Source organism: Erpetoichthys calabaricus, chromosome 9, assembly GCF_900747795.2.
Source record: "Erpetoichthys calabaricus chromosome 9, fErpCal1.3, whole genome shotgun sequence".
Taxonomy (NCBI): Eukaryota; Metazoa; Chordata; class Cladistia; order Polypteriformes; family Polypteridae; genus Erpetoichthys; species Erpetoichthys calabaricus.
Genome location: NC_041402.2, coordinates 12017488 through 12038812, shown reverse-complemented (window position 1 = coordinate 12038812; position 21325 = coordinate 12017488). Strand labels below are relative to the sequence as shown.

General features: G+C 42.3%; 1 protein-coding gene across 1 annotated transcript in view; it reads left to right on the top strand.

Annotated features, from left to right (window-relative positions):
- The window catches only part of nek6 (NIMA-related kinase 6), a 303451-nt gene that overhangs the window by 165998 nt on the left and 116128 nt on the right, over positions 1–21325 (top strand). The window contains exons 6-7 of the mRNA XM_051931987.1: positions 12292–12400; positions 18955–19062. Of these exons, the coding sequence (XP_051787947.1) occupies positions 12292–12400; positions 18955–19062 (217 nt within the window). The remainder of the gene's footprint in view (positions 1–12291; positions 12401–18954; positions 19063–21325) is intronic.

Sequence of the window (21325 nt, the reverse complement as noted above, 5' to 3'; positions counted from 1 at the left end):
CTCTCGACCCAGGGTGGTATTACCTGGTGATTCTCACACGCACATGCGTGACAGGAGCTGAAAATGGAGCACCAAGAGGCTTGTGGCGGCTTAATGGCTTTTCATGCACAGCAGACTGCAATTCACGTAATGTGAAAATGGCTTTGATGGCTGTGGTGTGTTAGTAGTGTAGGGTCTGTGACTAATTGTTGTTTAGTTCTCTTGAACATAACATTTTTAAAAAGTCGTACTCAATAATTAGCAATTGAAAAATATATTTTAATGTAAACATAACATAACATCAGTTCAATATTACCTGTGAACTGAGAAAAACAACTGGAATAAGTTCCCCATCTGGCTATTGATATTAGTTAAAACACAGTCTTCTCCCTCTTCTTCCTCTTCATCTTTTCCCACTTTTCTGTAGGCTTAATGTTCTTGATCAGTCTTCTCCAAACAGCTCAGTCCTGCACCTCCTCCCCTGTCAGACCCTTTTCCTTCAGATCTTCTTTTACTTTATCCACCCACCTTTACTTTGGCCTCCCTTGCTTTCTTTTCCCCCGTATTTTCATTCCCATCATTCTTTTGCCCATCTTCATCGTCACTCCTCATCATACACCCACACCTCCTTTCCTGTACTTTCTTAGATATCTCCCCTTGCTTTTGTTGTACCTCCGATTGTCTCATGTATTATTCTGCACTTCTTTGTAACTTCACATGTCCATCACCACGTTCTCATTTCTGCCACATCTCACTCCTTCTCCTGCTCTGTCTTTACAGTCCATGTCTCAGCTACGTGCTTCATTGTTGGCCATATAGATAGATAGATAGATAGATAGATAGATAGATAGATAGATAGATAGATAGATAGATAGATAGATAGATAGATAGATAGATAGATAGATAGATAGATAGATACTTTATTAATCCCAAGGGGAAATTCCCATACTCCAGCAGCAGCATACTGATACAAAAACAATATTAAATTAAAGAGTGATAACAATGCAGGTATATAGACAGACAATAACTTTGTATAATGTTAACGTTTACCCCCCCGGGTGGAATTGAAGAATCTCATAGAGTGGTGGAGGAATGATCTCCTCAGTCTGTCAGTGGAGCAGGATGGTGACAGCAGTCTGTGGCTGAAGCTGCTCCTCTGTCTGGAGATGATCCTGTTCAGTGGATGCAGTGGATTCTCCATGATTGACAGGAGTCTGCTCAGCGCCCGTCGCTCTGCCACAGATGTCAAACTGTCCAGCTCTGTGCCTACAATAGAGCCTGCCTTCCTCACCAGTTTGTCCAGGTGTGAGGCGTCCTTCTTCTTTATGCTGCCACCGCATAGAAGAGGGTGCTCACCACAACCATCTGATAGAACATCTGCAGCATCTTATTTCAGATGTTAAAGCACGCCAGCCTTCTAATGAAGTATAGCTGGCTCTGTCCTCTCTTACACAGAGCATCAGTATTGGCAGTCCAGTCCAGTTTATCATCCAGCTGCACTCCCAGGTATTTATAGGTCTGCACCCTCTGCACACAGTCACCTCTGATGATCACGAGGTCCATGAGGGGTCTGGGCCTCCTAAAATCCACCACCAGCTCCTTAGTTTTGCTGGTGTTCAGTTGTAGGTGGTTTGAGTCGCACCATTTAACAAAGTCCTTGATTAGGTCCCTATACTCCTCCTCCTGCCCAGTCCTGATGCAGCCCACGATAGCAGTGTTGTCAGCGAACTTTTGCACGGGGCAGGACTCCGAGTTGTGTTGGAAGTCTGATGTATATAGGCTGAACAGGACCAGAGAAAGTACAGTCCCCTGCGGCGCTCCTGTGTTGCTGACCACAATGTCAGACCAGCAGTTTCCGAGACGCACATACTGAGGTCTATAAACCTCACCTTTAACCTTCGACTTAATTCTTCAATCACACAATACTTGTGATAACTTCTTTCAGTTGTTCTTTCCACAGTGCACTCTATGGGTCATCCAATTGTCCATCTTGGGCTTCCACTGATCATAAATATTGACATTTATCCATTCTGTTCAGTCTAACTTCTGAATTCTGATCATCATTAAACCTCAAATATTCCATCTTCTTCCTCTTCATCGTCAACCCTCAATCTTTTAACTTCCTCTCCAATTACCTTTTTCTGGTGCTACACAATACAATGTCATCAGAACTTGGGGGGCTTGGTCTTTTATCTTACAGGTCAGCACATCCATAACCAGATCAAAGTGGTAAGGACTACTAAAACACAGTTATTTGGTAAAATTATATAAATAGGTAAGAACTTGGAAAGGAGCTGATTTATTGTATTGCAAAGAATACGACAGGTGAAAGAAATCTTAACGTGGCTGAAGAATAAGATGTGAATAAGTAGACAACGTCAGTCTGGTGTAATCTGAAAGATTTTAATTCCAGACTGGAGATACACGGAAGTAAAAGAGGCCCTTCAGTTAGGGATAAACCACGACGTGAGCTCAGTCTTTTGTGTGTTATACCACTAAGTAATCATATTGAGCAAACCATAATCCTCCTCCGTCCTTGCTATTAAAGGTCAGATAATGGTAAGATACTGGGACAGACGGAAATGAGAATGACAATAGCTTCTTTTCTCATGATATGTGAAGCCACCAAATGAGGCTAAAACGAAACGTGGTGGCGACAGTGTTGTGCTGTTCGGCTAAGGAAATGCGCCTTTGGTCAGCATAAAAAGGGAAAATGAATAGCTTCAAATATCAGGAAGTTTTGGATCGAAACCTGCTGCCCTCTGCCAGAAAAATGAACTTAAACAAGAATTTCATCTTTCAAACCACAATGATCCGAAGCACACAGCCAACTCAACCAAGGAATCGCTTTTAAAAAAAACAAAAAAAAAAAACGGAAATTGGAGCCGTAACCGCAAACTATTGTATCAGAGGAGGGTTCAGGCTCCAGTGCTAAGTCATTGCGTCTGACCCAAAAGTGAGTCACTTTTCCAGAGAGTGGTCCAGCTGTAGAAATATGGAAACAATTGACGAGCGAGTTTCCAAAATTGATTCATACTGTGTGATCATTTTTTAAGATAATACTGTACATGTACTGTATACGTGCACTTCAGAAGAGGTCATCCAACTGAAGCTAAGCATGTTTACGGCCCTGCCTGTACTTGGATGGGAGACCATCTAGGAAAAGCTTGGGTTGCTGCTGGAAGAGGTTTTGGCAAGGCAAGCAGGGGGTACTTACCCTGGTGTCTGAACGTGGATCTCAATGCCCAAGTCCAGTGACAGAGACACTGTGCCGTAAAATTGATGCCATCCTTCGCTTGAGATGCAAAACCGAGGTGTGGACTATCTGTGGTCATTAAAGATCCCTGTGCAGTCATCATAAAGAGTAGGGCATATCCCAATGTCCTGGATAAATTGCCATCCACGGCCGGATCATTCTGGCCCCTTAATCATCCCCTGACTCTAATTGACTTTCTCTTTCACTACATCACCACCTAACAGCTAATGTGTGGTGAGTGTACTGGTGTAAAAATGGCTGCTGTTGCATCAGCCAGGTGGATGCTGAACATTGGTGGTGGCTGAAGTGGCTCCCTCACTAGGAAAAGCTCTTTGAGTAGATAGGAAAGTGCTATATAAATGTAAATAATAATAATAATAATAAATAATAATAATGATTATGATTTTTATTGTTATTATTTGTGAATGTATTTCCGTAGGACACAGAGAAAGGTTTGGGCACAGTTGCCCGTATACTTGAAATAGACTCCCAAATTGGAAGTTGTGGTTCAAATGGTACCGGTCTTAACAGACTTCAGTCCAACAGACAGGCAAACATGGTGGTTTTAAAGCCTGGCAGAGGAAGTAACATCATCAGGGCCGGACCCGGACATGATGTGATTGGGGCCGGAACTGGAAGTGATGTCATCAGGGCCATAACCAGACGTGATTTGATTGGGCCCGGAATCGGAAGTGATGTCTTTTGGGGCCAGAACTGGAAGTGACATCATCAGGGCCATAACCAGACGTGATGTGATTGGGGCCGGAACTGGAAGTGATGTCATCAGGCCCGGGACCAGAAGTGATTTGATTGGGCCCGGAATCGGAGGTGATGTCTTTGGGGGCCAGAACTGGAAGTGACATCATCAGGGCCATAACCAGACGTGATGTGATTGGGGCCGGAACTGGAAGTGATGTCATCAGGCCCAGGACCAGAAGTGATTTGATTGGGCCCAGAATTGGAAGTGATGTCTTTTGGGGCCAGAACTGGAAGTGACATCATTAGGGCCATAACCAGGTGTGATGTGATTGGGGCCGGAACTGGAAGTGATGTCATCAGGCCCGGGACCAGAAGTGATTTGATTGGGCCCGGAATCGGAAGTGATGTCTTTGGGGGCCAGAACTGGAAGTGACATCATCAGGGCCATAACCAGACGTGATGTGATTGGCCCTGGAACCGGAAATGACATCATCGAGTCCAGGCGGAATTTCCCGTAGGTAGTCTGCCGATGAAAAAGAGGAAGGATCAGTACACCCTGCCACCCCTTAGTCTGGCATGGAATTATCCCTTTGTGGACCCTTCAGCTGCCTCCCATGCGCACATGTGTGACAATATTATATAAACTCATTATCCACCTCTCCTGTTCCAAGGGGAAACCAATCTGGACATCAGAACAGCCTGAAGTTTGCTGGACTTTATTGCAGAGCATAGGAGACAATTGCAGAGCACATAAAGCCTGTCACAGTTCATGAAATGAGCCCTGAGCATTCAGTGAGCCCCAAATTTATTACAATTCTTATCACAAAATGCCCCCCCCCTTCCCCATCACACCAGTTTCCCACCATCTACTGTACAGGGTTTCTCATGATGATGACCTCACTCAGCACCTTTTCTCAGAACAATCATCTGGGGCCTCATGTATAAATGTTGCGTACGCACAGAAATGTTGCGTACTCCCGTTTCCACGCTCAAATCGCGATGTATAAAACCTAAACTTGGCGTAAAGTCACGCACATTTCCACTGTACCTCATACCCTGGCGTATGCAATTTCTCCGCTCGGTTTTGCAGACTGGCGGCACCCAGCGTCAAAGCAGTGCTACTGTTCCTGTGTGGTTACCCTTTCTTTCTTAGACCCACATTCCTGACGCAGCTTTATAAATACACTGAAACTAACTGCATATTGTTTATTAGTGTAATGCATCTGATTGTAATTAACCTGCAGCAATATAATGGTCCAGGGAATAGCCATAGTATTCCAAATACCATAACTGCTTTAGCGTTGTAACTCTCACTGCATCTTCTTCTTCTTTCAGCTGCTCCCGTTAAGGGTTGCCACAGCGGATCATCTTTTTCCATATTACTCTCACTGCACCACTCGGAGTATTTATATCACTGTATCTGAGTGGGGAATCACAGCAGCAGCTGATCAGAAAGAGAATTATCAGTATACAGTTTCAAGCACACACTACCTCAGCCACGGCAAAATGCGTCAAAGCCTTTCCTGTTCGGACCTTACGTGTCAGAAACCGTTTCATCCCAAGAACTATAAACGCACTCAATCAGTCCATCAAGTGCTCCTTGTAGAACTGTTTACTTATAAGTACAATCACCTCACTGTAAACTTACACTACAGTTATAATATTGCACAACCTGCGCCACTTTATAAAGCGCGTATTTACATATGATGACGATATCATTTTTAAGATGAAATGCAGCAAAATATGTTGCTTATAGTATACAGATAAAACTTTAACTTCATTTAAATATGCTGTATCGTTAATAATTAAACGTGAGGACACGGTGCCACAGTGCTAGCGAGCCACTAGCGCTCTGTTCACTGATAGCTCCTGCCTTGCGCTGTATTATTGCTGGTGCTGACGCGACACTGTAAGGATAGATGGATAGAATAATTAAACATGTACTGCGAAGATATTTCAATGTTCCTTAAAAGTTTTGAAGAATCGGCGTTCAAAGCTTACAGATGGCTTAACGTCTATTACAGAGCTGATTGTGTGGCGATTGGGTATTTGGAGAAAGAAAAGGAAGGACAGGAATTGGAGGTTAGTACGTTTGAAAAAGACAGTACTGCTGTGATAAATTATTTCATCGAAGGTCGCACATGGCGCAGCAAACCTCTTGCATGAGATATAAACAAGCACTGTGCCACCGTGTTCCCATGTTTAATAACATGCTTTCATTCCTATCATCATAAAAAAGATATCACGTATACATCTCAGTATTTTAATTATTCAGAGAGCTGTAATATCACGAATGCAATGGATTCTGTGTCCTGTCGGAGAAAGAGAAAGAACGGAAGCACGTAGTGATTCACACACATAGAGCACATAGAAGATCAAATACCGAACAAAGGTGCTACTTGAGAAACTAGTAAAATAAATGATTTTAAGATGATGTTTATGATGTTCTACTTTAATGACAAAATAAACTACGTGATTAAAGTGGAAATTTCGAGATTAAAGTTGACATTTCGTGCTTTTTTCCTGCTGTGTGCCTATTTTTTTTGTCTGTACCCTGATAAGCTTTCATATGACACTCAGACGGTGGGCTACGAGTCGCCTTTTCACGCCGACTTTGATATGTGACAACTTCTTTTTTTATTTCGGGCACTGTGCAACTTTGTGATCTTGAGCTTTCGAGTTTCTCCAACACTCTGTCACTCGATCAACTTCCTTTTGTTGATTATACCACTGTTTAAACCAACAAATAGTAAATTTTTCCTTTGCCTCCACTTGGTATTCGCTGAAATTCTTATATTTTCCCCTGTGCTTTTCCCATTGTCTTTTCACAGAAGGCTATTTATATTGATTTGCATATTCAAAGAGGTGTAATTCTGGGAGGAGTTGGGGCGGGACAGCAGGTGCGTGCACGTGCGTTACTTTTCACGCTGATCAGGATTTATGGAGTGGAAGAACGTGAAAGTTTGCGTACGCACAGATTCCTGCATCTGGATTTTTCTGTGCGTACGCGCATTCCTGCTTTTGTGCTTACGCCATGTTATAGTGTGAGTTCTACGCACGGCGTTATACATGAGGCCCCTGGCGTTGCAGACCTTTTCATAACAAAACCCTTGCTCCCCCAAAATGGACATCCCCATAATAATCTTCTTCCCAATAGCCCTTCTCATAACAAATTTCCTTCCAAGTCCATCTTCTCAAAGCAACCACTTTGGCTCGAAGAACATACAGGGTGAGTCAAAAAGAAGCCCCACATTTCAAACGTTTATTCTGCAAAAAAGCTACAAAGTAAAATAAATTTCATTACAACACAAGAAAGGATATACAAAATAGATGTGTTTTAAAAATGATGTCTTCAAGGAGGCGGCCGTCATTAGCGATACACTCTTCGAGACAATTTCTGAATGCTCGCATGACTCGTCCGGCCATTTCAAGGGGAATAGCGGCGATTTCGTGCCAAATAGTGTCCTTGAGGGCTACGAGATTTTGAGGTTGGTGTTTGTAGACCTTCGACTTGAGATAGCTCCACAAGAAGAAATTGCACAGAGCGAGATCAGGCGAACTTGAAGGCCACCCGACATCGCCGCGCAGGGAGAGCAGCTTCCCCGGAAACATCTTCCACAAAACACGCATGGATCTCCATGCCATATGTGCTGTATGGCATCCACCACATCCATTTTTTCCAGTTGGGGCAACAAAACTTCCTGAAGCATTTCAATGGAACATTCTGAAGTGACAGTGACCATTGCTTCCCCCTCCTCAAAAACAGTAAGGGCCTACAATGTCAAATTCTGCAACCAAATTGTATCATGTGTGCTCACTGTGCAGGGGTCTCTGATGAAGTTCACGAGGGTTGGATTTCAACCCAATAGTGAACATTTTGCTTATTTGCACAACCATTCAAATGGAAATGTGCCTCATCGCTGACGTCACATGACGATGGCATCTCGATGAACGGTTTGCAGAATGTCGCCGCACAACTCTCTACGGCTCTCCCAGTCTCTCCCATTGAGTTCCTGCACTGCCGTCATTTTGTATGGATGGAGATTAAGGTCCTCATGCAAAATCAAAGACGTGTTAAAAATGCATAAGGCAGAAGCGCACTGAACGTCTAGGAGACTGCAAAATGGATGCCCTTACAGCTTGGATGTTTTCAGGCTGAGGATGGCCCGGAGATTTCCTGTTCAATGTTGTACCCGTCTGTCTAAATTTAGCCACCCACTTAAGAATTGTTTTCCAATTTGGGACGTCACCGTTAGGAGTAATGCTGACGTGCATTCGGGAGGTGTGTTGCGTAGTTATGATGGATTCGTTGTTTTTGAAGAACACTTCGACAGCGAAAGCACAGTGCACACCGGACCAAGGCATGTGGCCAACTGAAAGTACAAGGGGTCGCCTGTCAAAGGACCTCCACCAACCCAGCCCACTCGGCTGCCTCTACCTCAGGTGATGACCTTCAGAAATGTGTTACTTCACTTTGGCCCACCTTGCATTTGCCACCAGGAGGTAAACATCACCTGATTACCCCTCTTTTCGTTCTCACGTCCTAATCCTGAGCTGTTAAAGATCGATGGCCTTTTGATTAATCAATTCTCACCATTAAGTTGGAATCAAGTGGACTGGACCTCCTATTTCACCTCGAGTCACTCTGTTGGATCTCACAATTTGGGGACTGTGCAAACCAATGGAGAAAACTGAAGTCCCTGTCATGTTGATGGGACCAGTCTGAGGTGCTACTCGCTGTTCAGCACGGCAAACTGTCCCTTTAAAAAGGGAGATTGTGGCCATAAACAGATACTCCAGGCATGCAGAGCCCACCCAGCCCATTAGTAGGGTCTCAGGACACAGATGTAGCTTTGGATCAGGTCAAAGGTTAAAAAAAAAAACATTTCATGGGGTGCACTTACTTTTTCACATGACTGAAATTTAGAGAAGACCAAGAAAGACTCAGCATTCATGGAACTTAAGCCTCCACACCAAAGGGCCTTTATGGGCCACGTACTGTAGATGTCCCATTTTTCCGACACAGATTTTGACAGACCCTTGATTGTCAAATGTGCCTCCACGATTTCTGTCAACTGCACGAAGCTCCTGTCCAGACACTCGGCGCTGCGTTTTTTTTTTTTTCCCCACAAGTAATTCGTACAGCTCCTGCATTATTTAGCAAATGACCTGAAAAAAAAAAAGAAAATGGAAAACAGCAAGCGATGTTATGAAAGCAACAGTGGGAATCATTATGCAAGGTTAAGTTTGTCATATTCCTGTCTTTTGCATTATTTATCAGGTGATAGAAAGCTGATTTAACAGAATGTTATAACCCACAGGAGAATTAGACTTTCTAATGGATAAATGTCAGCTGAGTCAATTGGGCATAGCACGCCGAAAACGAACTCCTCCTGGGCCAGAGGATTTCTCCGTTGTGCTCTTTGACTAATGTGAGGAACGGGGGTCTGGGTTAATTTGAAGTCTGTGTGAAAGATGTCATTGGAATTAAACGTACAGTACAGGAACGCAGACACAGGGAAGGACAAGCAACACCATGTCTGTAGATAAAACCGGGAGGAGGGCGACGTTCTGAAAGCTCCCGTCTCTCTTGAAATATCAGGCCCAAGACAGGAAACCGACCTTAGATGGGGTGGAAGTTCATCGTAGGACAGACAGTGGGAGTCAATTGAGAGTCAGCCATTGTCTGAACCTGAATGGGATGGGGGAGGAAAAGTAGACTGTTGAGAGAAATGCCAAAATAAACATAAGAAGAGCACGACTGGGCCTGGATTTGAGGATTGTGAGGTAGTAGAGCCCACCAGCATGCTGACCAGCTGTAAGCAATATGAAGACAAGCACATTAATTACAAATTCTAAACAGTAGCACTTAATCTTTAAGGCAATGCCAACTGCAAGGATATCTGGGAAATGAAGTCTTTTAATAAGCTACTGTATAAGGGGTGCATGTAGAGAGGAGGAGGAGGAGATGGAAGAAAAAAAGGCAAATGAGCAAACTGGACACAGGGGACAAATATCTCATCAGTAAGCAAGAAAGGCATGAAATGTCATTAGGATTTGAACACACCACGTAAGGGCAGCCACAAAAGGTGACAACGTGGTACAGTAGGGGTGTCCTGCAATGGACGTTCTGTTAATCTGCTCTTCTACCAGCATCTGCCAGGAACGAGTTCAGATATCTCTTACGTAGTGCCTTTCAGATCTAACCACCTATCTGGCTGGCTGTCTTTCTGTTATATTCAGCCTTTCATATGTGTCTGTTATATAGTGCCTTTCATATCTATCTATCTATCTATCTATCTATCTATCTATCTATCTATCTATCTATCTATCTATCTATCTATCTATTATATAGTGCCTTTCCTATCTATCTATCTATCTATCTATCTATCTATCTATCTATCTATCTATCTATCTATCTATCTATCTATCTATCTATCTATCTATCTATCTATCTATCTATCTATCTATCTATTATATAGTGCCTTTCCTATCTATCTATCTATCTATCTATCTATCTATCTATCTATCTATCTATCTATCTATCTATCTATCTATCTATCTATCTATCTATCATTTAGTGCCTTTTATATCTATCTATTACATAATGCCATGTTTATCTATCAGTGTTTTATATTGTGCTTTACAAATCTATATCTATCTTTCTATCATTTGGTGTCTTTCTTAGTATTTATTATATATTACCTTCAATATCTATCTATCTTATGTAGTCCCTTTTATTTAATTATATAGTGTCATTCATATCTAGCTATTGTATAGTGCGTTTCATAATTATCTGTGAATCAGTCTGCCAGTCTTTCTGTTATATACTACATTTCAAATATATATTTCTGTCTGCCTGTTATATAGTGTATTACTTGATATTTATTATATAATACCTTCCATTTTTGCTTATTTGTTTATTTTATATAATGCCTTTCATATCTGTCTATCTTTTGTGTAGTCTAATTCATTTGTTACATATTCCATATATTTTTTACATATTGCCCTTTAAGTCTATGTACCTACCTATTATATAGTGTATTTCTCTCTATGTATTATATAGTACATTTCTTATCTATATATATTTTTTATTGTTTATTTTACATCAATTATATAGTGTCTTTCATATTTTATTATCTTTAATTTTCATATGAATCTATGTATCTGTCTACCTATTATATAGTGTCTTTGTTATCTACTTATTATATGGTACCTTTCATATCTATCAATCTTGCATATAGACTTCTATATCCTTTAAATAGGGACTTTCATATTGTCATTCGTATGTGTTTGTCTGTTATACAGTACCTTTCAAATCAATGGCTATCTACCTATTATATAGTGTCCTTCTTACTATTGATCATATAGTTCATTTAATATCTATCTATCTATCTATCTATCTATCTATCTATCTATCTATCTATCTATCTATCTATCTATCTATCTATCTATCTATCTATCTATCTATCTATCTATCTATCTATCTATCTATCTATCTATCTATCTATCAAACATGGTGTCTGTATGTCACCATAAGCATGTACCTCTTACGCTTATGTTTCACTCTCTCTGCTGTATCCATCTGTCTGTCTGTCTGTCTGTCTGTCTGTCTGTCTGTCTGTCTGTCTGTCTGTCATAGTGGTCTTCCTGGTGATTTATTATATTTTTTGTGTGACAAGCAAGTGCAGGTGGGTGATTCTTCCTCACATGAAGACCAGTCTGCTGTGACGCATTAGCCTAAGTGTCTGTGCCTCTTCCTTTCTGTTTATTTCTCTTTTTTTTTAACAGTATCTTCCCTTTTTCGGTTGGTTGGTTGGTTTTCTGAAATGAAATGTGTTCGCCCTTCTGCCCCGTCTGGCATCTTGTATAATTTACGCAGATCAGATGCTGTAAATTTGCAGGGGTTTATCAGCAATATTAAAATGAGCTTTTTACTGAAAGCATTGCTTTAAATTTATATAAGATAATCTGAACTTTTCAGTTTTTTATTCAGTGACATACAAAGAATGATATGCTTAATTATTTTAATTTTTTTTTTAAAGAGTAAGAAGAATTGAAAATTCAACTCTTAACTTCCCAGTCTTGGAATCTGTCTGTCCAAATAATTGACAGGCTTCGTATTAATTGTGCGTGCCATCCATTGGGGAGCGTCAGTCCTCATTAGATGTTCTCCTTAATGCCTCCTAATTGCTGGCGCCAGCAGTGGCAGACAGAGGGTTAAAATGTTAATGCCCAGATAAATAATTCTTTTGATGTCTACCAGGATTGCGGCAGTCGCTGTGTGACTGACACGGTTCGGCAGCCAGATCGCTCATTGTTTATTCACTCATCTTTTATTTATTCTTGTTCCGCAGTATTTTAAAAAGCAGAGGCGGCTGATCCCAGAAAGGACGGTGTGGAAGTACTTTGTGCAGCTGTGCAGCGCCGTGGAGCACATGCACTCCCGCAGAGTCATGCACCGAGGTAAACAGCACATCTTTCTCTTGTTCTGTTGCAAAGGTCCAGCGTGGTGTGTGAGTGGCACCCAGCATGGCTGCAACCACAGGGTCCAGTTTGCATTCATACAAACTGGCATTGATTTCAAATTAGGCCGGGGGATGCCCCGTGGCACAGCAAGTAGAGGTGCCACCCCACGGCTTTTGGATCTTGTTTGAACTTCCAGCTGGAGTAGCTTGTGTGTGGCAAGAAAAAAAGTATGTGAACACTTTAGAAATGATTCTATTTATGTATAAATGTGTCTTAAAATATGATCTGACCTTCATCGAAGTGACAGTAATGAACCAACAGTCTAATGTCACTAACAGTGCACCGATTATTATATTGGTTTTGTACGTAGTGAATACATCATTCAGAGATTACAAGTGTAGGTTGGAAAAAGCCTGTGAACGTCTGGGCTGAGAATTCCAACAAAAAGCTAAATGGGGAGGGCAGGAGTTGGCAAACTGGTGCCCGTATTTATCAAGCATCACAGAATTTCACTAAAAGTCTGACTAGAATAAGAGGCGAGGACATGTGAAGTATTTATGATGTATCCTGTACCCACTCCAGTGAGGAGTAGGAGTTCACGTTTGGGAATAAATGACGTCACGATTTTATGGCACCCGGAGCCAGTTGACTCCTCTGTCAAAGATTGTATGAAAAATGAAGACAAAGTCAGAGTGCAGGAAGGCTGTAGAGGGTGTCATCTTCGGCTGCCGGGACAGCAACCTGCGACTCAACATCAGCAAGACAAAAGAGCTGCTGGTGGACTTCCAGCATGCCAAAGAACCCCCGAGACCGGTCACCATTCAGCAGGGAGCACATTAGAACGTTGGAACACTCTAGACGAGAACAGGCCATTCAGCCCAGCGAAGCTTGCCAGTCCTATCCACTTATTTCTTCTAAAATGACATCAAGTCGAGTTTTGAAAGTCCCTAACGTCTTACTGTCTATCACACTACTTGTTTGCTTATTCCAAGTGTCTATTGTTCTTTGAGTAAAGAAAAACTTCCTAATATTTGTGTGAAATTTACCCTTAACAAGTTTCCAACTGTGACCCCGTGTTCTTGATGAACTCATTTTAAAGTCACCGTCTCGACCAACCTCACTGGACTAATTCCCTTTATAATTTTAAACACTTCAATTAGGTCTCCTCCAAATCTTCTTTTGTTTAAACTGTAAAGGCTCAGCTCTTTTAATCTTTCCTCATCACTCATCCCCTGTAGTCCTGGAATCAGCCCTGTTGCTCTTCTCTGGACCTTCTCTAGTGCTGCTATGTCCTTTTTATAGCCTGGAGACCCAAACTGCACCCAGGACTCCAGATGAGGCCTCACCAGTGTGTTATAAAGACTTGAGCAGAACCTCCTGTGACTTGTACTCCACACATCAAGGCGCTATATAACCTGACAGTCTGTTAGCCTTCTTAATGGCTTCTGAACACTGTCTGACAGTTGATCGTGTCAAGTCCACTACGGCTCCTAAATCCTTCTCATAAGGTGTGCTTTCGATTTTCAGACTACCCATTGTGTATTTAAACTTCACATTTTTATGTCATATGTGTGGTACTTTACATTTACTGACATTAAATTGCTTCCCCTGTAGCCCCCCATAATCAGCCCTGTTGCTCTTCTCTGGACCTTTTCTAGTGCTGCTATGTCCTTTTTGTAGCCTGGAGACTCAAACTGCACCCAGTACTCCAGATGAGGCCTCACCAGTGTGTTATAAAGACTTGAGCAGAACCTCCTGTGACTTGTACTCCACACATCAAGGCGCTATATAACCTGACAGTCTGTTAGCCTTCTTAATGGCTTCTGAACACTGTCAGGAAGTCAATAGCTTAGAGTCCACTATGAGTCCTTAATCCATCTCTTAAGGTGGACTCTCAATTTTCTGACCGCCCATTGTGTATTCAAACCTCACATTTTTACTTCCTATGTGTTATATTTACATTTGCTGACATTAAATTTCATCTGCCACAGATCTGCCCAAGCCTGCATGCTACCCAAGTCCTTCTGTGATGATATAACGGTTTCCAAATTATCTGCTAATCCACCTACCTTGGTATCATCTGCAAACTTAACCAGCTTGTTACTTATATTCATATCTAAATCATGGAAGTGGTGCAAAGATACATCTACCAGGGGGTTCACATGAACAACAAACTAGACTGGTCTGACAAGTGCCAGAAGAGACTGGACTTCCTAAGGAGACTCCGATCTTTCGGTGTTTGCAGCAAACTGCTGGAGATTCTACCAGTCCATAGTAGCCAGTGTGGTGGTCAACGCTGCAGTATCCTGGGGAAGCAACCTGAGCTCATAAGATAGATAGATAGCCTGCGCCATCACAGGATCCAGCTTTAAAGGAGTCGGGAGGCAGCTGGCAATACTTAAGTGGAAGTTGAAGAAGAGTGTGGGTGACAAATAAACATCCTTTATTTGAACCCAGAATTGTGCTTAGACATCATTGTGTCTGTGGTTTGGGGCTCAGTTGCGCCCTCTTCCAGAACATTGCAAATCAACGGATGTCGTGAACTGGGGAGTCTCGAAAGCACAGGTACCAAAAACACTTTCCAAAGTTGCCCACTAGAGGGGGAAAATATTGTCAAATACCCCATCTAGATACCTAAAGGGCCAAGACTAATCTTTATAAAAATAAATGGTTTGTTTCAGCAAAAAGGCTGTGCAAGCCCCAAAGCTCTAAAGAGCACAAAGGAATTGCCTGAAAGTCAACACAGAAAACAAAGCCCTAATATGCAATCCAAGAGCGTGGTCAAAAACAGAGCAGAGGTTCAAAAATTATCAATAAACACAGTCCCAAAAACAAAATCCAGAGGTGAGGTTAAAAAAAGAGCAAGGGTTCAAAATTGAGAAAAACCACAATGCAATAGCGAAAGCAAAGAAACACAAGAAAACACTCCACTCCCAAGTGCGTTCAATGAACCGCCAGGAACTATGGGAGGCCCTCCCTTAAATAGGATGGAGGACTGTTCTGAGTTGGTGATTGACAGGTGGCCCGCCCCTTTGAGGAACCACCCACAAAACACAAGGGACGCTACCTAGGCCACACCCCTTTCCCAACAGACACACACAGAAAAAGGTAGATTATAAACAAAAACATTAATACAAATAAATAATGCAAAATTAAACAATACAGACATAAAACTATGAAAACCGACCAGGGGGAAAGATGACAATCCCAGGAAATCCTGCCGACTGCGCCAATTAGCTCATTCTAATTGACTAACTGCAGTATTTCATAGACCGAGTGTCCAGTGGAGTTATTGACAATCTGATGGACTGCCTGACTTGGTGACTGGCTGATTGAATAACTGATTTTGGATTGTTTCATCGATTGATTAATTTATATATATATATATATATATATATATATATATATATATAAAAGTCAGTGTATGTGAGTGTGTGTGTGTACGTTCCAGTCTCATTTCTGAACGAATGGAGAGATTTTCATGACACTTGAGACACATGTTTCTCAATGGTCAACAAAAAATACTGTAGGGTGAAATAAACCCTAACCCACCCCATTCTGGGTAGGGTGGGGGGGTGATCTTGTGGTCTTGTATGCATGTTATCATCCAGTTGACGCTCAGAACGACCACCAGAGGGCGAACTGGAGGTGACTGTCAGCATTCTTTATGCCCCTGTTGCTTTTGAAATTAAATAGAGTTGGCCGGTTCTGAGCGTCAACTGGATGATAACACACAGACAAGACCGCAAGACAAGCACATTAGTGAGTCTTCATTGTTTGTTAATTTATTTTTGTTGTGTTTTTTTTTTATTATATTTTTCTCAAACTATTAAAAAAAAAAAACACTTTATTTTCCTCCCGGGCAACGCCGGGTATTTCGGCTATGTTAGCTAGTTGCATCTACAAATCATCCCTTTTCTGTCATGCTGATAGTGATCTCGACATTCTCTTTCATCTGCACACTGCTTCTTCAACTTCATCATGCCAGCTCACCAACTGATTGATGGACTGACAAACTGAATGAATGTTTTTCGGTTTGATTCTGACACCACAAAAGAGCACACATGAGTGAGGCCTTCAAAATGACCAACAAATAAAAAAGTAAAACAGATCAGAATCGTGACAGGTCTGCCTAGAATTGGATCTCACTCCAGTCAAGCCTGACTGACTCTCCAGACAAATGAGAGGCTCCTAAAGTGCAAAAATCAAAGGAGAGTCTCAAAGGATGTTTCACAAGAGGGAGAACCCTGAATACTCTGGCTCATAGACCGACAGGTCCCACAAGAGTCTTTATAAAAGAAGATATCTATCCACAAACAAATGAAAAATTCTTCTTCTTCTTTCAGCTGCTCCTACAGTGGATCATCTTGTTCCATATCTTCCTGTCCTCGTCATCTTGTTCTGTCACACCCATCACCAGCATGTCGTCTCTCATCACATCCATAAACATTCTCTTAGGCCTTCCTCTCTTTCCTCTTACCTAGCAGCTCTATCCTTAGTACCCTTCTCCCAATATACTCAGCATCTCACCTCAGCACATGTCCAAACCAACGCAGTCTCGCCTCTCTGACTTTGTCTTCTAACCGTCCCACCTGAGCTGACCCTCTAATGTCCTCATTTCTAATCCTGTCCAGCCTTGTCACACAAAAAAGAAATTCAAAGAAGCAAAATGGAGTTTCCTGAAAGGCAGTTCAATGGTGAGCAAGTCCCAAAAACACAATCCGAATGAATAATCCGATTAATTTACAACTGGACACCAGCAAAACCAAAGAGCTGGTGGTGGATTTTAGGAGGCCCAGACCCCTCATAGACCCTGTGATCATCAGAGGTGACTGTGTGCAGAGGGTACAGACCTATAAATACCTGGGAGTGCAGCTGGATGATAAATTAGACTGGACTGCCAATACTGATGCTCTGTGCAAGAGAGGACAGAGCCGACTATACTTCATTAGAAGGCTGGCGTCCTTCAACATCTGCAATAAGATGCTGCAGATGTTCTGTCAGATGGTTGTGGCGAGCGCCCTCTTCTACGTGGTGGTGTGCTGGGGAAGCAGCATAAAGAGGGACGCCTCACGCCTGGACAAACTGGTGAGGAAGGCAGGCTCTACTGTAGGCATGGAGCTGGACAGTTTAACATCTGTGACAGAGCGACGGGCGCTGAGCAGACTCCTGTCAATTATGGAGAATCCACTTCATCCATTGAACAGGATCATCTCCAGACAGAGGAGCAGCTTCAGTGACAGACTGCTGTCACCGTCCTGCTCCACTGGCAGACTGAGGAGATCGTTCCTCCTTTTCCTGCTCGTTCCTGCTTTTTATGGGATGGTGGTGATCCCTAGCATTGAGGTGATCCTGCCCCATGGGGTTCCACCTATAAAATACAAGGAACATAGGAAAACAACATCACACTCCTCGAAACTTCATAATAAAGTAATTTCTCTATTTTATTAATAAAGTTGTCCATTGTGTCCGCATTATTCAGCCTTGACCACGCCCCTCCACTCCGCTCGCCCAATCATCACTCTGCGCACATCCTCTCTCCGTCCCACCCTGTGACACTCTTAGTTCTGCTAACTTGCCCTTCAATGCTGTCGGTTATAATGGCAAGGCAGAAAAGCAAATGATTTACTCAAGAATGTTGAATTTTAGATCGCAATAGAAAGAGAGCACTGCGGTGGGTTGGCACCCTGCCTGGGATTGGTTCCTGCCTTGTGCCCTGTGTTGGCTGGGATTGGCTCCAGCAGACCCCCGTGACCCTGTGTTTGGATTCAGCGGGTTGGAAAATGGATGGATGAATAGAAAGAGAGCAGCAAGAGATGATAAGGAACGTCACGAAAAAGAAAATGAAGCAAAAAAGAGCTGCAAATAATCAAAATCAAGATCATAGAGGATCGTTTAATAAACGGAAAAGAGAAAAATATCCTAAACAATATGCGAACAGAAATGCAAAAAAAATAACGTTTACAGAATGTAAGTTAGGCAATAAAGTAATTCATAATATTGTTTTTGATGAGGCGTTAATCTAGTTTAATTTTTTATTTACTTTTTATTCCATTTTACTTTTTTACTTCTACTTTTTACTACATTTTATTGTTCATTGGTATTTCAAATAGACAATTGTAGCGAAATACTACATAATATAATAATAACTTAAGGACCAAACTGTCTTTCTCTTCTGTATGCCATCTCTTTAAATACAATCGCCTACTCTAATAGAGGGGCGCCCTGACACCCTTCGAGTGGCTCAGCTGTGAGATAGTGGGCACTCTGTGCCCGCCCTCGAGTGTTGGCAAGCGAAGCAAGCAGGAAGCAAAGCCCCCTAGTAGAATATAATTAATAGAAAATACATAATTAAAGTAAATGTTCAGCCAATAATTCACAAATAAGAAAACAGACAATAAAAATAATTGTTGATGTATTGATGGATTCGTTTGAACTCATTTCTGTCATTTTGTGATCCTCTGCTATTCTCTGTCACCTGCTTGGTGTTTCTTCGACCTGATTGAGCCTCACTGAGATTTTTTATTTTTGGTTCTGCTTTTATTTTTCAGATATTAAGCCAGCTAATGTATTCATAACAGCAACTGGAGCAGTGAAACTGGGAGATCTGGGGCTGGGACGCTTCTTCAGTTCTAAAACCACAGCAGCACATTCCTTAGGTAAGGACTCTCACCCTCTTATTGAAACTGTCCTGGGCCTTTCTGGATGGGAGAGGGAAAGAAAAAGACTGCAAGTGAATGTGAGTCCACTGGCCTGCTCTGCCATGCTGTCCAAATGGCATTCAGAACTCAAACGCCAACATTTCTGCCCATCTGCTGGTCCTCTTCTAGAGGGTATTATAGCCGGAAATGGGTCAAGGACGCAATGGGACCAGTGCTAAGACTCAACCAGTGGTTCTTTTCTTTAGCTGTCAGTGCAGAGCTTTGCAAGTTCACAAGCACTCCATGCCACACACACACATTCATTTCCTAATCCATTTATACAGTGTGGCTGTTCTATGGGAGTGAGCCCTACACTGGCTGGTGCTCTGTCCAGAGTTGGTTTGCATTTGATTCCCATTTCCCATAAACACAAACACCGACCAGCCACAGCCTTAAATTAAAACCACTTGCCTAATACTGTGTTGATCCCATTCATGCTCTGACCCATTGAGGCATGGACGCCACAAGACCTCTAAAGCTGTCCTGTGGTACCTGACACCATGCAGCATATCCTTTAACTTCTGTAATTTGTGAGGTGATGTCTCCATGGACTGGACTTGTTTTGTCAGCACATCCCACAGATGCTCCATTGGAATAAGATCTGTAGTTTTTGAAGGCCAAGTCATAACCTCGAACTCTTTGGCAATCCTAAACATTTTTTTATAGCATGGCAGGGCGCATTATCCTACTAAAAGTGGCCACAGTTTCCATGAAGGGGTGTACATGGTGTGCATCAATGTTTAATTATACGGTACGTGTCAAACTAACATTCACATGAATTCCAGGACCCTAGCAAACCATTGCCCAGAGCATCACACTGCCTCTGCTGACTTGAATTCTTCCCATTGTGCATCCTGCTGCCATCTCTTTCCCAGGTAAATGATTCATCTGGCCATCCTTATGATCTGAAAGAGACCAAGATTCAACAGACCATGCCACCTTCTTCCATTGCTCCATGGTCCAGTTGTGACACTCCCATGACCATTGTAGGCCATTACGGTGGTAGACAGGGATCATCATGGGCCCACAGCCACGTACTGTGTGTTCTGACACCTTTCTGTCATGGCCAGCATTAACATTTTCAGCAATTTGTGCTACAGCAGCTCTTCTGTGGGATTTGACCAGATGGTCTAGCCTTCACTCCTCATGCAGCTCAGCAAGCTTTGGGCATCTATGACTCTGTCAGTGGTTCACCAGTTGTCCTTCCTTGGACCACTTTTGTCAGGTACATGCCAGACCACCCCACAAGACCTGCCATTCTGGAGATGCTCTCTGACCCAGTCAATCTAGAACATCACAATTTGGCCCCTTGTCATTGTCGCTCAGATCCTTACACTTTGTCATTTTTCCTGCTTTCAACACCTGACCTTCAAGAACCGCCTTTTCACTTGCTACCTAACATATCCCATCCCCGTCAGATGCCACTGGAACGAGATCTTCAATGTTCATCACGTCGCTTGTCAGTGGTTTTCATGTTATGGCTGATTGGTGTATTTGCCTGTAATATCGCATTTTCTATTTCAAACCTACAGTATGGTTGGGTGTAATCCTTGTCTTATACACTCACTGAACAAATTGTTAGGATCACTATAGTAATGTTGGGAAGGGTCTCCTTTTACTTTCCAAACAGCTTCAATTCTTTGTAGTACGGTTTGCACGAGATTTCTTTGAGATTCAAGTCCATGTTGATGTGATTGCATCACACAGTTTGTGTGAGCTGCACTTCATGCTGTGAATCTCCTATCCTGCCACATCCCAAATGTGTTGTATTGGATTCAGATCTGATGATGGAGGGCCATTGAAGGACCCCAAACTCAGTGTCGTGTTCATGAAACCACTTTGCTTTGTGACAGGGTGCATTGTCATGCTGGAAGGAGCCATTAGAAGATGGATAAATTGTGTCCAGAAACAACAGTGAAATAGGCCTTGGCATTTACAGTGCATCCTGAAAGTATTCACAGCGCATCACTTTTTCCACCTTTTGTTATGTTACAGCCTTATTCCAAAATGGATTAAATTCATTTTTTTCCTCAGAATTCTGCACACAACACCCCATAATGACAACGTGAAAAAAGTTTACTTGAGGTTTTTGCAAATTTATTAAAAATAAAAAAACTGAGAAATCATATGTACATAAGTATTCACAGCCTTTGCTCAATACTTTGTTGATGCCCATTCCTCTTTGCAGCACCTCTCAAGCTCCATCAGGTTGGATGAGAAG